This window comes from Tetrao urogallus (genome assembly GCF_951394365.1).
Source record: "Tetrao urogallus genome assembly, chromosome: 2".
In the NCBI taxonomy this organism is placed as follows: Eukaryota; Metazoa; Chordata; class Aves; order Galliformes; family Phasianidae; genus Tetrao; species Tetrao urogallus.
In genome coordinates this window covers 76,738,967-76,755,368 of record NC_136814.1, presented here as the reverse complement: position 1 = coordinate 76,755,368, position 16,402 = coordinate 76,738,967, and the positions used below count along the sequence as shown (strand labels likewise).

General features: G+C 36.9%; 1 protein-coding gene across 1 annotated transcript in view; it reads right to left on the bottom strand.

Moving 5' to 3' along the window:
* The window catches only part of ME1 (malic enzyme 1), a gene marked incomplete at its 5' end in the record, with an annotated part of 157,655 nt that overhangs the window by 18,836 nt on the left and 122,417 nt on the right, over nucleotides 1–16,402 (bottom strand). Inside the window, 3 exons of the mRNA XM_079550867.1 lie at nucleotides 4,831–4,944; nucleotides 6,605–6,702; nucleotides 13,845–13,954. Of these exons, the coding sequence (XP_079406993.1) occupies nucleotides 4,831–4,944; nucleotides 6,605–6,702; nucleotides 13,845–13,954 (322 nt within the window). The remainder of the gene's footprint in view (nucleotides 1–4,830; nucleotides 4,945–6,604; nucleotides 6,703–13,844; nucleotides 13,955–16,402) is intronic.

Below are 16,402 nucleotides of genomic sequence, written 5' to 3'. Positions count from 1 at the left end.
GGGGCAATTGCAATCAGACATAAATGATCTGATAAAAGACAGAAGTAGAGAGTCAGAACAATTGACTGTTGATAAACAGGAAGGCAGAGATTACTAAAAAGTTCACAGAAGAAGCAGATATAACATTAAACAACATATAGAATATTAAACCATTTATAAAATGGCTTTAAAACCTAGAATGAAGTTCAAAGGTTTTTCTTAAGCAATTTTTAATAGAATTGATTAGAAGCATACTGAAAAAAATCAGTAAAATTCAGACAGTCAGAATCGGATTCTGAGCACCAAATGATCATTCACATATTACCAGTTGCCCTGTTTGTAAGGTGAGCAACCACACCTAGATGGCACTGTAATTCTGTCAGTCTCAAATGTCCTTTCTTTTCCACCATTCTCTAAGACAAGATTGAACTGTGCATGTATCAAATCTTGACTAAGCCATGAATTTTAAAGACGATTGTTCCCATTGTCAATTCACTGCTTATGAGTAAAATTTCCAAATAAGATTGCCAGAGATATTCAAAAGTGAGTAGGAAAAGGGGAATTGTGAAAGTCTGTGCTCCTCTGAAAATGTTTTAGAGGATTACTTTGGTATCTTCATTCTAAATAATGAAGACAACAGAAAACCAACATTTTGGTGTCTGTCGTTGTCCTCCTCTTAGAGAGCTCAGTATTTTGGGACACTGATCTTGCCATTCAGTTTGGACTTAGAATCATAGAATCACTCAGGTTGGAAAAGACCTTAAAGATCATCAAGTCCAACCACAACCTAACCATACTACCCTAATTCTAGCAACCCTCTGCTAAATCACATCCCTGAGCACCACTTCATCCAGACTGCTCAGAAGTCTTACAGGGAATGAAATCACATAGCTGATGGACATTTAAAATACAAAGTACTCAATTACACAAAAGTGTTGATGTGCTGAAGTACAGAGTAAAAAATTGCCAAGACCAATATATTTCATGTTGATATACTCTTCAAAATGAAGGATAATATTTATCCCCATGTTATGGAATTTCATTTTTGCACTGGAAATCACATGGCATACAAGCAATCTTGCAAATTACAGGTAAACTTCACAAAAGAATTAAATTGTATTTTGCAGCATAGGTACACTCTCTTTAAATATTAAAACTTACTTATTATTTGCATAATCACTCTATGCAGCTCAAGAACTACCCTGCAGGAAGGCTTTGCAGGACTTAACTAAAATATACACAATGGTGAGCATCATCTTTTTTTGTTGTTGTTGGGATCAACCCCCTCAGATGAACATCACAAAACTCTTCTTAAGTTTTTGCCTTTTCTTGGCTACTTGGCACGAATGAATGCACTGTCTTTGAAGATTATGGGTGAAGATTTGGTCACTGACGTAGCTAAGCATGACATTATGGCAGCTTCAAAGAAGATAAAATGCATTCAGAACATATCACACTTATGTGTAGTATCATTAAGAGAAGAAAAATGAGGATAGCAAATAGGAACAAAAAGGAATTTGGGAGACAATACATATCGATTAATATAGTATGCATATACCAGTCAGTCTCTGTGACAAAATTCAGAGTTAAAGATGAGTCCCAACTACATGACAGAATCTCCTAATACACAAGAGTGCAAAAGCAACAACATAAGCAGATTAACAAATAAATAAATAGCATAAACAAAACATGCCCTCATGAATAGGAGCATTACAAGGTATTCAGAATGAATCAGAGAGCAAAACTGTAGACAGTACAATAAATGTAACCTTCACCACCAGCTCTTTCACCACAACATAGCAGAAAAGCTGGTCATCAAACTCAGCTTAATGAAGAAAAATTGCTCCCAGGGGAAAAAGAAAAGCATAAAATACAAGAAAATGAAAACACAGCTGTACTTGAACAATTAAAAACCCACAAAGGAAAAATCAGCTGCAAAAGCCTAATAAGTGACTTCGTGGCAGATTTTGGGGGTGGTGGAAGGAGAAAAGATGGAAGATGTCCATACTCAGGTCAACAAAAGTCCCAAGGTTATTTTTCTTTGGATTATACTTGTTGAAATGCTATTCAAAGCAGATGAAAGGAGAAACAATGATTAAATCTATAACCACGCATTGCAAAATCAGTGATCAAAGGACAGAACAGAAAAAAAAAATAGATGTAAAAAATAATTTACTTGGACAAAATAATTGCTGAGTCTTTAGAGATTCTGTTGTTCTTCATACTGTTAAGACAAGAGATCAGAATATTTCTGGGACTGAAAGGGTCTCCCGGTTTCCAGGACACTACTTTTGGTCAGGCAGTTTTCGATAAGACAAATCTTAAGGGACTCTCACTGTACAGGTTTTCTTGATAGAGCTTTGATAGCAGTAAGAAATAAGAGTCAGTTTAGGTTAAGCAAAAGTTGTTTAATGGGTGAGCTAATCTGTTGCTTGATGAATCTTCTGTTAGCAATAATGAAAAGGTTTCTAGGAATAGAATCCTTCCTATTGTTCAGCTTTCTCAAAAATGTTCCTGTTCTCTTATCTCATCTCTAAGAGTTTGGAAAGTCTCTTGACTCTTGCAACACTTTTCCTCAATCAGCTAAAGCCAGAGTAATTTCCTAAGTGTACATAAAGCATGGCATTCCTTCTCAAACCAGAAAAATGGTACCAGGAAGAACATAATTATTTACTTACTGTAAATATGACTTCCTGGCAGTTAAATCACTAGCCTCAAGAGGCCTAAGATTTTTTTACGTCTATTTACTTATAATTTTTGTTTAGGATATCTAGCATCAGAAGAAAGCCAAGGCAGGATTTGCAGAGCTCTTGACCAAGTACAATTTTCCTCACACTCAGCTCAGGCTTGGCACTGTAGTGTCACCAACTTCTAGTTCCAGCTGGCTCTGCCACAAAATATACCACGGCTGGAAGTGGCCACCCCTTCTCAAGCCCCTCCAGCTCTGCCTGGCTCTATGATCATTGCCCACAGATCTTCCAGGACAACGAGCATGGTCTTGAAATGTATACTGTTGGATCCTACTGCTTGCATCAACAGCTGGTCTCAAATTCTCCAGCAAGCCAAGTAGTGGTCAGCCCTAATCTATCTCAGATAACTGTTATGTCTGGCTATCATGAACAGTTCACAAATATACTTCAGGCAGGACATGAAATTCAGTGGACTGCTCTTTGGACAAAACCCAAGTAAAGCCCCACCAGAAAGAACAGGCAGAAGAAAGGAACTTACGAACTGTGTAAGAGAGTGATTGGTTTTGGCCCTGCTTGAGAGCACTGAAGCTAGAAGGCGTTGAGGAAAGTATACGGTCACTGAAGCACTAAAAAATTAGAAACTGTGAAAGGAATGAGTTGTGAGTACCAAGAGCAACAACCTGGCTTCTCGGCTGGCTAGCAAATTAGCAGCAGAAGTGAGAGGTATAAAAGAAGCAGAAGGGAAGAAAGGCTGCTTAACAACCTTGGTAGCGTAGCCATGCTACAAGGCCAGGTTTACTGTTTTGGGGCCGTGAAGCTCTTACATTTTTACCCATAAACCCAGTTGTATTATTTTTGTAATTATATTCCCAGTCAATACAGTGGAGGAAATTGAGCAATGCATTATTCGTCTTAGACAACCTCTAAGTTTCATCAGCTACAGCAGATGCACAACCCTTCACTTATCTGCGTCGGGACCCAGAACACGTTATGCATATTAGATGAAAACCAAAAGCATTACAAACTTTTGTTTAAAAAACCCGAAACAAACAGAAGAATATCTGTATCTTAATCTGTAGCAAGTTATGGCTTTTTCTGTACCCATCAGACAATTTTTATGCCATCTAGCAAAAAATGTCCAAAATGACTTGCACAGTGTTTTCACATCTCAGTGTCTATGATCCTACTATTTTTCCTGTAATAAGATGAACAAAAGGTGTTGTGATACTGTTTAATAAACTAACTCACATACACAGTGCTGAATTCATGCTCCTCATGCAAATGCATGTGAATTACAAAATATCTTAAATATTAGACAACTAAAGAACACCACAAAAGAGTACAGTGCCAACAAAGATGGCCACAAACAATGCTAACCAAAAAGTAGGGTGAAAAAGCAGAGCCAAAGAGCCTTTCGTACATTTCTTTTAAGCAGCTCACAAACCATTAAATACATAACCACCTTTTAAAACATACCCAGTTTCTTTATTCTGGCACATGGAATACATATGTTTCCTTATTTTGGCACACAGAAGGAATGAAGTAAGGGTGACTGATGCAGTCTCTCAGCAATTTCAAATCCTGACCAATGTTGATAGCACTGCAGACCACAACATCTGCAATATGAACTCTATCGCTGTGCATAGAAGCTATTCAAAGCAATATATCTCCATTCTCAAAGAAGGAAGACATGTTTGCAGCACCAGGAAAACATTCGTCTTGAAAATATTTTCCTTCTTTTAAAAAAAAATCTTTGAATATTTTGCTAATAGCACATATACAAACATCTTCATACAAGACTGCACTAACAAATAAAAGTAGTGTGAACATGGGAAATATTAAACTCGCAAGTTGAACACTTATTTCCTACACCGTTTTTTTCATGAACTGCTGAGAAATTCTTTTCTCATCTCTAACGGAAATGGTCAGAAACTCCAGGCATAATCAACCTTCCCTTGAAGTAAAATGGGAGCCTGTTATTTATTTAATACACTTAAAAAAAAAAAAAAAAAAAAAAAAAAAAAAAAAAAAAAGAAAAATGCTTGCTATGACAAGAGAGAAGAACTGCTGTAGTTTCTGTTATAAAAACTATGTTTTTGCCTTTATCTACAGACTACTAGTAACTATCACAACATTTAAAGGAATAAGCAAAGTGTATTACCTTCACTATCAATCCCTTTGAGTCAACCATCCATATCCTTTTGATAGCTGCATCTTTAGACATCCCTTCTTTTTCCATAGCCATAACAATTAGGTTTGCTATCCCCAGTGCAGCCTGTAGGAAAAATAAAAGAACTATATGAAACTAGAAATGAAAGAAATCCCCTACTGACTTGTTTCCTCTAGACATTGTTTTAAATAAGTCACCTCATTTATTTAACAATAAAATAGTAATGAATGGGCACTAATATTCAGTAATTAGAAACCATATTGAAAAGTGGAGATACACCTTAGGGTGGCAATTGAAGTGTGGATAGCATAATAACACATCCCATATAATCATATAAAATTGTAGGTTGTTTTTTGTTGTTTTTTTTTTTTGTTGTTGTTGTTCATAAAGGTTTGTTTTTCTTTGTAATTTAAGCCAAAGGAAATCACATTCTACCAGAAAGTAAAATGCAGTCCTAAAAGAATTTTTGTTCCTTATCTTTCTTTAAAATGTCCATCAAGAAAGTAATCTCCTTTTACCTACTGTTCATGCATTTTGTAACTGTAGACTTGGCTGTGCTCCCAATGAATGCAGGGGCAAGAAAAAAATCACTTATCAATATTTTGCTGAAACATATCATTCTTAATGGATTTTCTATTTCAGCCAACAGATCAAATACAGGAACAGATTGAAAAGCAAGCAACAAAATGAGTCAACAGTCTACTTTGTATTTTTGATTACTAACTCATATATATTAATGGTATTATTCTTGTTCTTTATTTTTCAGTTTCACTGAGAATCAACTGAGTGAGATTCCCTTTTTCTACCTAACAATTAAGAAATACGTACTTTTATTAGGAATGAGCTCACATGGCTGGGAGGATATATACAATAACCTCTTTGCAGCACAGAAACACTGAAAAAACCGACAAGAGAACCACAGAACATTTGACTGTGAATTCATCTGTCTGCTGAACATGGAGCAAAGTCAGGAGAAAGAACAGTAGAGACTGACAGTCTTGACGGAAAAAGGCACTGACTTACACCAGGCATTCTCCACACAGCTGGTCTATTTCAGTAAAATCAAATATTGAATCACATTAAAAATATCTGGACTACACAAAGATGAGTTAATCTATTGCCCCTACAAAGGGGATTTGTGACCATGAATAATATTTTTCACAAATTTTCATGGCAACCATAGTCTTGACATCCATAGTCATCATATACCAATTGACAGCCACGCTATGGATAAGTACAACTTTGACTTGTGTGTCAGCAGCTTGGGAATGTATGTGGAACAACTAGTGTCAAAAAACAAGCATTCATAAAAATCTTCAGAAATTCATGGTCTTCACATGAAGAATAGTAGAGAACTATAATTAATGAGAGGAAAAATTTACAGGGGCACTGCTTCTTACTAAATAACACATAGAAATAAATATATTAGATTTTTATCTCTTTGGCTATCTAAAATATTTCTTCTACCTATCCAGGTTTTTTGTTTTTGGTTTTTGTTTTTTAAGTTTCTATTGAGAGCTGAAGAGCTAAAGCCTCATGTTTAAAAAGAGAACAGATCTCAAAATTCCTTGTGAAAATATGAGGCCTGACTACAGGATCAGAGAATATTTTTTGTAAGTTTACACTTGAATTAAGCAGTGACTTTTATCAGGTTTCGGTGATAATTCTGCCTGTTTTATCTCCTTGCAAATTGGATGCATTATAACTTAAATAAATATTAAGAAACATTTTCAAAGTAGAACTCCTGCTGTCTAAAAACACATACCTCTCCAGCTCCCTGGAACAACACTGTGTGATCTGATAACCTGTTCTTAGTGATACGCAGAGCTGCAAGAAGACCTGCAACTGCCACAGATGCTGTTCCTGAAGAAATAAATGGTTGTCTTTTATTAGTCCACAAAGAACTACAAGGCATTAGGCATAAATTTCATATGATTTCACGGTCACTTTCAGCTAAGATACAGATACTTGGCCTAGTAAGCAAATATTCAGTGGAACTGCAGTTTTCTATACTTTGTCTTTATGAAAATAAGGTGTAGGTGGGAATATCTTCATTCTATCATCAACCAATTCATTCTACTGAATGGGCAACATGACTGGTGCAACCAAAATATGACAAAATATTCTAGTTACAATCTTTTCCAGGAAGAAAAAAACTGGATAGCCCAGAAAGAAGCATTCTGAATGGTTCCAGATACTGAAAATTAAGAACAGAGTCACTCTTGAAACAGGTATCTGCACCAAACCTACCAGAGATAACATTTCTTTGGAACTGTTGAGAACTGATAATGCTATAATGGCCATACTACTACATAATAATAAACCCTTACTTCTCATGTAGATGTTGTAAGAGTAGAAAAGCAAATTGCAAACATTTACAGAGAAATCAAGGGAGCTGAAAGGATAAGACCAGCTTATTTGAGGCACCAACCCTCCCACTGCATCAGAAAACTTCTGTAATAATTCTTTTGAGGGTATGGTTCACATTACTACTGATTTTTCCTTCAGAGGAACTTGAGGCCTTCAAAAGCACCTGGCCAACTGCACATTGGCCATTTCCCCTCAACATACAGTTCCCCTGCATGAGGTACTTTTGCTATTCACAAGCTCGCTTTCCCACAAGCAAAGCCAAGTTTAAAGCTGTAACCTCTATGTTAAGCTCAAGGAGATGGTCAAAACAGGTTTTCACATTGTAGGCACACAAATCTCTGAGTGTCAAACACAGGTAGCGAACAAGTTAAAAGAATAGCAGTAGTAGAAAACCTGGGAGTAGGTAAGTCTGTCCTTAAAAGACACCATTTGGTGTTGAAAGCTTGGTTCGATGTGGTTTTTATGTAGGAACATCTAGTTTTCATAAATAAATAGTTTAAAAAAATGTAACTCTTGGTAAAAATTGAGCAAATATTTTAAAGCTAAGAGGTGCATCTGAACAGTTAAGAAGCATGCCTATAGGACTAAAGAAAAAAATTATTTGTTGTGTGCTTTCCATTCTGATGTTTCCCTTCAATCCTCAGGAATACAGGACATCTTGTTCTTAGCCCACTTAATGCTTAGACCATACAGTTTTGTCATTTTTAGTCATTTTTATTACTTGGTCAGAGCTGAGATCATTTACTCTCTTCTCCTGGATTTTTAAAAAATAAAAATAAAAAATGGTTCCTCTGAGGCATAGCTTCAGGAACACCAAGTGTCAGGCTGAGACACTTCCACCCAGCAGTGTCCAAGAATTAGTTTGTTTCTTTCCCAGACGAATTTAAGTCTTCCTCTGGAAAGTGCCAAGTTGGCAAAGACCAATAATGGCAAACCAGAGAAAATCAGACCTCCTTCTCAGTTTCCCTTGGTACTCTACCAAACAATCCTCATAACCTTCAATAAAACCCCATCCTCTCTTTGGATGCCAAGTGCTTTCTTCTATTTTATGTTACACAGCTGTGTTTGCAGGAGAGGAGGAGGAAGCTGACATAACATAGCTGACTCCTAAAGCCATTGATCTGCCCCCCTGAAAAAGAAGGCCCCATTCCCAGCTCCTGCAGTCCCTTCTGTCAGGCAGGAGATGGCCAGAAATCATGGCGCAGCCGCTCCCTGACAACAGTGGAACTCTTGGAGAGCAGGAAATCTTCTCTCCAGGCTGCTTGCTAGTGATGGAGACAAAATAAAATAGTGTTAATTTATCATGAATGGGAATGCTGGGACCCTGCTTATCTTCCTGGCTGATGTATTGCTAAGTTTTTTTAGCTGGAAAAATGAACTGTGATTATATCTGATCAGTTGGAATATTTTTACAGAGTTGACTCTGTGTGTTTTAAGGAAAAAGACACAAAATACAAAAAATGAATCATAGAATCATTTGAGTTGAAAGAGACCCTATACTATGTTGAAAGTCAATTAAATTTTGCACGTTATGTGAGCTTTTGCTACCCGTATGCTCATTCTGAGGATGATTCAGAAAGTTTAGGTTAGCAACACACAAATATTCTGCATTTCTCATGAATTACAATTTTTACAGAAGAACTGCCCTGAAAATGGTAATTTAGACATACTCTGTATTGTTTTTCTTGCCTCTAGAAAGCATAATGACCCCATTTATTAGAGCATTGAGTTCTCTATCACTGTTTGCTGATGGCAGCAGCTGTCATCACTCCTCATCACCAGCTTCCTTCATTCATTCCTCATGGAAGGAGAGCAGTTGACTGAGTGAAAAGCAGATCTGTCTGACCGGAACTGCTCCCATCTTCCATTTCACTGTGAACACCAAGTCAGGGTTTTGAAAAGGATCAAAATGCAATTCAGATCAAATTGCCAGAGCCTAACTGGTTCTGGAGGATGTTGCAGTGCAGAAAAAGAATCTCACTGCTTTTTCCACTCTCTCTTTCATGATGAGAAGTGGCTTTCCTTCTCTCTCTCACAGAGCATAGGTTAAATCCGCTCTGTGCAGATTAAAACGGACACTGGTATTGTTTTGAAAATGGATTCCTTTGTCCCAAATTTTCTACACAATAGCCATAGCAAGACTAATAATGAAAGGTATTTTTCTAAGGAAATGTCAATTTAGATGTGAAATTTGGAAGTGCATTGTTCTTTAACAAGTTTTTGTGTTCAATCCAAGATGCTTAGTCTTGCTTGGTACTGTAAGCAATATGATTGAGCATGAATATGTTACAGGAATTCCTAGAAACCACAGACTTCAGGGCTAGTACACTGAAAATGCTTTCAGTAGATGCAACAATTAAAAAAAAAAAAAAAAAAAAAAAAAAAGAGGGGAAAGGCCCCAGAACAAAAGGATGGGGAACTTAATTTTTTTTGGATGCAGTTTAATTTGAATAAGCAATAACTGATTTATGGCACTGAAGCACTTACACATTATTTAAATTAAAAAAAAAAAAAAATGTAATCAGATCATTATTTCCTTTATTTTGTTTTCTCAACAGCATCTTTAAATGCTAGCAAACAAAGCAAACAAAAGGAGAGGAAGCAGAACATCTTAAGATCTTAAGTATTCATTCTGGACTGAAGTATTAGGAAGTGGTAAAACCAAAACTTGTATTTCTCAAAACACAACATAATAGAAATCATATGCTAACAGTGTCATTCTTCCAACTGACACAGAGTGCTGGAAAAAATGCATTGTCCTCTTTTACTCCTACTGGGAAAAAAAAACGTGAGAGTAAGTGTCCTACCTAAAAGGTGCAATCTCATTTAGTAGTGAGGTAAAGGCTAAGGGTAGTTCACATCCCATAGAAATCCTATCCCTGCTCCACACTGCAGCATGAGCAGTGCAAGGAGGGTGGTAACATGCAGGGAAGCAGGAGTGGAGCCTTTGTAGAAGAGCAAATATGGTATCTTTGAGGAGCGATAAAGCAAAGAATTGCTGTTGACTGAGGCTAGAAAGGAGTGATGGAGAGCCAAGCTCTTGCCCAAGCAGAGGCACTTGGAACAGGCTGCCTGAAGGCAAGATTTTTTCACCCATAATGATGGAAAAATGAAAGAAAAGAATACTTGTATATGCACATTCTTGTACATACACTTGGGAAGGTATACAAAAGCTACTCTGGGGGACTTATTTGAAAACATGTTGATTTCAGCGTGAATTTACCAGTATGGACAGGTGACAACATGCATATACCAGAAGAAAAAAACCTCTTTCACACAGACCTATGGTATATGTCTTGGTAGGGTTGTTATTATTATCATTGCTATTAAATTTAAAAGATTCTAACATTTGTTCCATCTCTAAGCACATTTCACCCCATATTAGGAAAGAAGTTTGTACAGTTTACACTCACTATCTGAATTTGAGATATGATATAAACATTTCAATTACTATATATCTCCCAATTTCACATTTCCCAAGTTCCTTGTAAGAGAATGGATTTGACTCCCCACACCCATCACAACAAAAGCAAAACCTTTTTTCCAATTGATTTCAAGGACTGGAATTTCCAGTTACTAAGTGAAACATTTTCAATATTAGCATTAAAAAGAATTACATTTTGAAAAGGAGAATATTTTTCACAGAGAATTCAGATTTCTGAGAACTGCACTGACTAAATGTTGAATTGGTCACAATATAACTTGCAGGTCTTATTTCCCCAATTACTGAAGTGGTCTGCTAAAAATTTATCATATAATTTAAATCAGAACACAGAAAATGAAGTAATAATGTTAAACTCTATATGCTCTACATTTTTACTTTAGGTTTGTTGTTTTTAATAAAGTTTTGATTCAATTAAACAGCACACAGCTGTTAAAAACAAATGACATCTAAAATCATGATGAATACTGAAGTTATTTACATGGAGAAATTACGCTGTATTGAAATTATTTTTGTTGGCATAAAGTACAGGTTCTGTGCCCATAATGGCACAATAAATCAGTGCTAGAATGCTAAATAAAAACTTACAGAATTATATGCACATAGAAACATCTTACATAGATAGGCTTAGCTCTAGAAGTTTGTCATTTCCCATTGAGGCAACTCTGAACTACAAAGGTGGGGAAAATCACAACAATTGGCTGAAATAATTGGCAACCTAGAGAAATTCATCCACATCAGCAGTGACTAAAAGCAATCACTGTATGACAAACATTAAGAGACCCACATAAAACGAATGCTCCTAAGTCATGGAAACTTGCCTTGAGCCACTGATTGTGCTTGAGTACCCAAAAGTCTTTCAACAGGAACAGCAAAACCAAACTGGGAGTGGGAAGGGAGTGCTATGGCATCCTACCTTGCCCACAGCTGGGCTTTATGAGGGGCTCCACCATTGCAGAGGCGCCCAGCAGTTAGGCATCCAGCACCCAGGCTGCCACAGCAGCAGGGGCATAACTGCAGGCACCAAGGCTGCTCCTGACTGTATACACAGCATGCCACCTGCTTAGCAAAGGACTCAAGATTTCAGACACTGTTATTCCAGATCTACATCTTCTTTAATCAGCATTAGCAGGTTTCTTCAACAACCTTGTGGCAGGAAACAGAACAGGATAGTTTCTCTGAGGGGATTTTTCAGGCTCCTGAACTGTGAATCCCAACACTGTCTCCTTCCAGGGGGGCTCACCAAGTGGAGACCATCTTCCACCCTAACAATCTGCTTGCTTTGTGTTCAGAAACCCTGATTCATTTTGTAGCATTGGTGCGAGGCAGAACTTTGGGAGAGAAAAAAACACCTGTGTCTTAAAGAAAAATCCACACTATCCTTATGATCTCTCTTTCCTAAATATACTGGAAACAATCAGATTTTTGAACCTAATTTAAATGAGGCATTTAAAAATTTTGTAAAGCTTGACATGAAAATACATGAAAATAAATTGAAAAACAAAAAATATTTCTCCCATATATAAGATTACTAATAAAAACAAGTCAGTGTTGGAGAATTATAGAATGCTTTGGATTGAAAGGGACCTTTTAAGATCATCTAAGTTTCAATTCTCCTGCTATAGGCAGGGACACTTCCCTCTTGACCGGGTTGCTCAAAGCCCCATCCAGCCTGGCCATTAATGCTTCCAGGGAGGGGGTATGCACAGCCTCACTGGGCAACCTGTTCCAATTTTTGAAAAATACTGTTAGAAATGGAAAACCTCTGAGGATTGCCGAGAGATTAGCACCATCTACCTCAGTAATGTGGTCAGGTGAGAGATCCTAAGGTGTTACACACTTGGAAAAGGAAGAGGGAAAAGGAAAAAGAAATCCTTGGATCTGTATTTGGGCTGTTATTCCACTTCCACATTACAGGGGAAGATGGCAATCTACAAAAAAGGTACTGAAGGTTTTTTTGTGGAGATATGAGGACAAATGATAGAGAGCTAAGGCAGGTTAATGGCATCTTCCTTCACCTTCTGGAAGATATATAAGCATTATGGCTGGAGGTTACCCTGAAGTCCAAAATATCACCAAGGGAAATACTGAAAGACCCTCAAAGACAAATTAAATTGCAGAAACTAAATAAATTTAAAGATTCTGTGTGGTTGCATGACTAAGGAACTCATGAGTCCCTGAAATAGGGTCTAGGTCCCATGAGCAACACAAAAAGGATTTTAAAAACTGAAGCATCTACTGCTTGGCTTTGTATCCCTGAGAGGTGCTGGAAATTAAAACAGCTCAACTCCCACTTTTTATCTCACTTGTATCTCACACCTGAATTCATGAAGGGGCAAGAGGCAGCTGGGTGCACAGGTCCTTCCTTCCCTGGGTGCCTCTCCCCAGTACTTCCATCTTCAGTCTCTTGGCAAGGAAATCGTGCACTTAAGGCCCTGGAGAAGTCATTTTCCAGTGCTGTTTTCCTGACAAGAGGTTAGATAACTCACAAAGGAACTTTTCTCCTTTCCTGGAAGGAAAACATTGCAAGGCCTACCAGACCGAGAACTTGCTTACAGACAAAACCCAGAAATCACAACAGAGCACAGTCACACTGGCTCTGACTTCTGCTGCCAACTTTTCTCATTGGAAATCTTTATTCTCATCCTTGATCTTTTCCTTTCGTCAGTTGCTACAGATGACTCAGACTGGAAAGCAGAGTCAGGGGATAATTTCCCTCTAAAATTGAATGTGGCCCTGAGACTGCAACACAAATCAGAAGGATACTTAGCTGAGTTGTCAGTGTAAGAACTGAAATAAATGTTGACATTTATCAAGAAAGCTCTGTTGCTCAGGGAAATGGTAGCTGTAACTGGAAAGGCAAAATAATAATAATAATAAAAAACCTGAGAGAAGTGCAGTCCAGGCTTGAAATCTGACATTTGCCCAAAGATCTGGAGTAAATCGTTTATACGAGAAAGCTAAGCACACATTGAACTACTAAAAAAAAACCCTGAAGAGTGAACATCTAAATAAAGCATGAGAATGGAAATAAATGAGAGAGGAAAGGTTAAGGTCAAAGACAGCTCACCAGAAAGCCATGCTGAGGAAACCCAAGGCTAAATGTGACCTCATACTAACATCCTCAAGTAGCATAGGGAAAATTATTTCTCTGACATGTAAGCATCAGAAGAGAAGAAAAAGAGTTTGTTACCTTGAATGTCATCATTGAAAGTGCAATACTTGTTACGGTACTTATGCAGCAGGCGGAATGCATTAACATTAGCAAAATCCTCAAATTGAATGAGACAGTTCATGCCGTAACTGGAAAGACAAAATAGAAAGTGCATTAAATTATGAAAATATGTAATTGTGTATTAAAAGGCTGCTACTATTTGCAATCAGATTTTGAATACAACTACAATATGATGATATAATATGATAACATCTGCTAATGCATTTCTGTAGCGTTCTGTATCTACATGCTAATATAAATTATCTACAAGGCATAATTAGAGTGCTAATGTTCTTTATTCAGTTCTAGGTTAAAAATAAAAAGATCAGGGAAAAGGGCTGCAGACATCTCAGCAGCAGTCTTCATAGAGCAATCAGCTAATGAGTAAAAAGATTGTCCCCATAGGAAGGACAGTGAGGAAGTAACACATTCAGAATGTGGATTTTATTTTAATGTTATTTTACAGATCAGCAGCTCAACGTCACTCACAGTGCCACACTAGCCCATTCCTGTTATAAAGTAAGCTTTTAGTAGCAATATAGTTAATCTAGACAAATGGTAAACGTATGACAACACGTTAAGGAAGGAAACCAATAGTTGAGAGTTTGAATAGAGTTACACTTGGCTAAAATATAAGAAAACTTTGTGTATATGCAGAAAAAATGTTATCTAAATGTTACATCTACTGTTTGACTGGGTTGTCAGAAAGGATTGTCTGATACGAATTTGAAACCTTTCTTAAATAATGCACTCAGAAGCAAAGCTACCACCCATTTCAACACTTTGTTGTCCCCCTAGCTAATGAAATAATTAAAACTGACATTTTCTAGAGTATGTTGAAAACATCTGTGTATGTTATATGAATACACCATACTTTGAAATTGCAGTATGCATTTGTAGCAGAGCACATTAGCAACAGAAAAAAAAAAAAAACACTAAACAAAAAACATAACTGGAATACTTACACAAGGGGGAAAAAAGAATACAACTTCAGAAGTTTAAAATGTAGGGTCAGTAGTAAAACTGCCTGTAGAGGTTTGGAAATATCACATAAACTTTATCCTACCCTGGAATAATACTGGAAGTTCTTTAAAAAGTGTTTTAGACTTCAGTAAATCTGATGTCTGTTCACACAGAGTAAGAGACTTTCTGTTTAAAATTTTTAAAGAGTACTGAAGTAAGGTTTTGTTATGAAATTATTGCCATTAAAGAGTAAACAGACAAGATCTCAAGCAGTTCCTGCTTCATCCAGAAAAGCAATACATGCATATACTGATCAGTTCACTATACTCTGCTCTTGTGGTAATTGAGTTTTCTTTAAACTACATATGTTTGTCAGCTGTGTTTAGCATAGACATCAGTATAGAAAATGAAAAAAAAAACCTCCTGTAACTAAATTAATTTCCATGGAAATCACATGTTTACACCCACATTACAATTAAACAAAACTACTAACATTCCACTGGCAAGAATGGTAATCCCTGCTTAAAACAAATGTATCTTCAGCTTTTATGGAAAAACCTGGGCTTCTTCAGCAGCATGACAGACAACTATTAAAATACAACTTGGCTAGTCAGTAATTGAGTATAGTAAACCACAGCTGAGTTCAAATAAGAGAAGAAAATACAGCTACTTTTCAAAAATTGACTTAAATCTCTAACTCTGTTCAGTATCTGACATGAATTGCTATGATTCTATAAGGATCCAGGAGCTAACAGTTGGATAATAATTTGAAACTAATGAGATTAACACTCTCAAGCCCCAGAACTTGGTCGAAGTTCTTTTCTGATGATACTATGACATTCTTTACCAAGTAAAACATTCAGTTTTCTCATCTGAATTTGATTTTTCTCTATTTTCTTATTTGCTGCCTTTCTAGACACATATCAAAACCCTCTGTGATATACATTAAATTAGACTCTCAATAGAAAACATTCATTCTGTACTGAGCACACTACCCATACTAATTCTCTGAGCAAGATACTTTGCCTGATTAATTAAAATAAGAGGAACAAAGGCCCAACAAATGACAGTCTAATCCCGGGCCTCTCAAATTTTGACATTACAGTAGAGGGAAATTATATGTCTCATTTTTATTCTGTGCAAGTGATATATATGAAATGAAGTAAAAGCCTGAGGCCTTGGTGGTGCTCATGACTAGTAGTACTTCATGAGGATTGTGAAGGTTTAGCATTAGTGCATCAAAGAAGTCCAGCTAAGTTCAATCACTGGCATCCATGACAGTTGAGAAAAAGGTAGCATTTCCCTGCTTGGAGCACTCCTGTTCCCAGCTGCACTGCTATTTAAAACTACTGACAGGTGATAAATGCAAATGAAGCAACACAGAAGAGAAAATCTCTGGCAATTCAGAAAACCCCCTTGCAATAGTTAACTGGCTTTGGAATGGTTTCAGTTAGAGACTTCTCCACTATAAAGGGAAACTGTTTGAATCAACACCCATGAAAACAGAATGTGTCTCTTTTTTGTGCCTCTTATCACTTCATTACGAGTTTTCAGATGCCCTGTCCCTAGAAGTG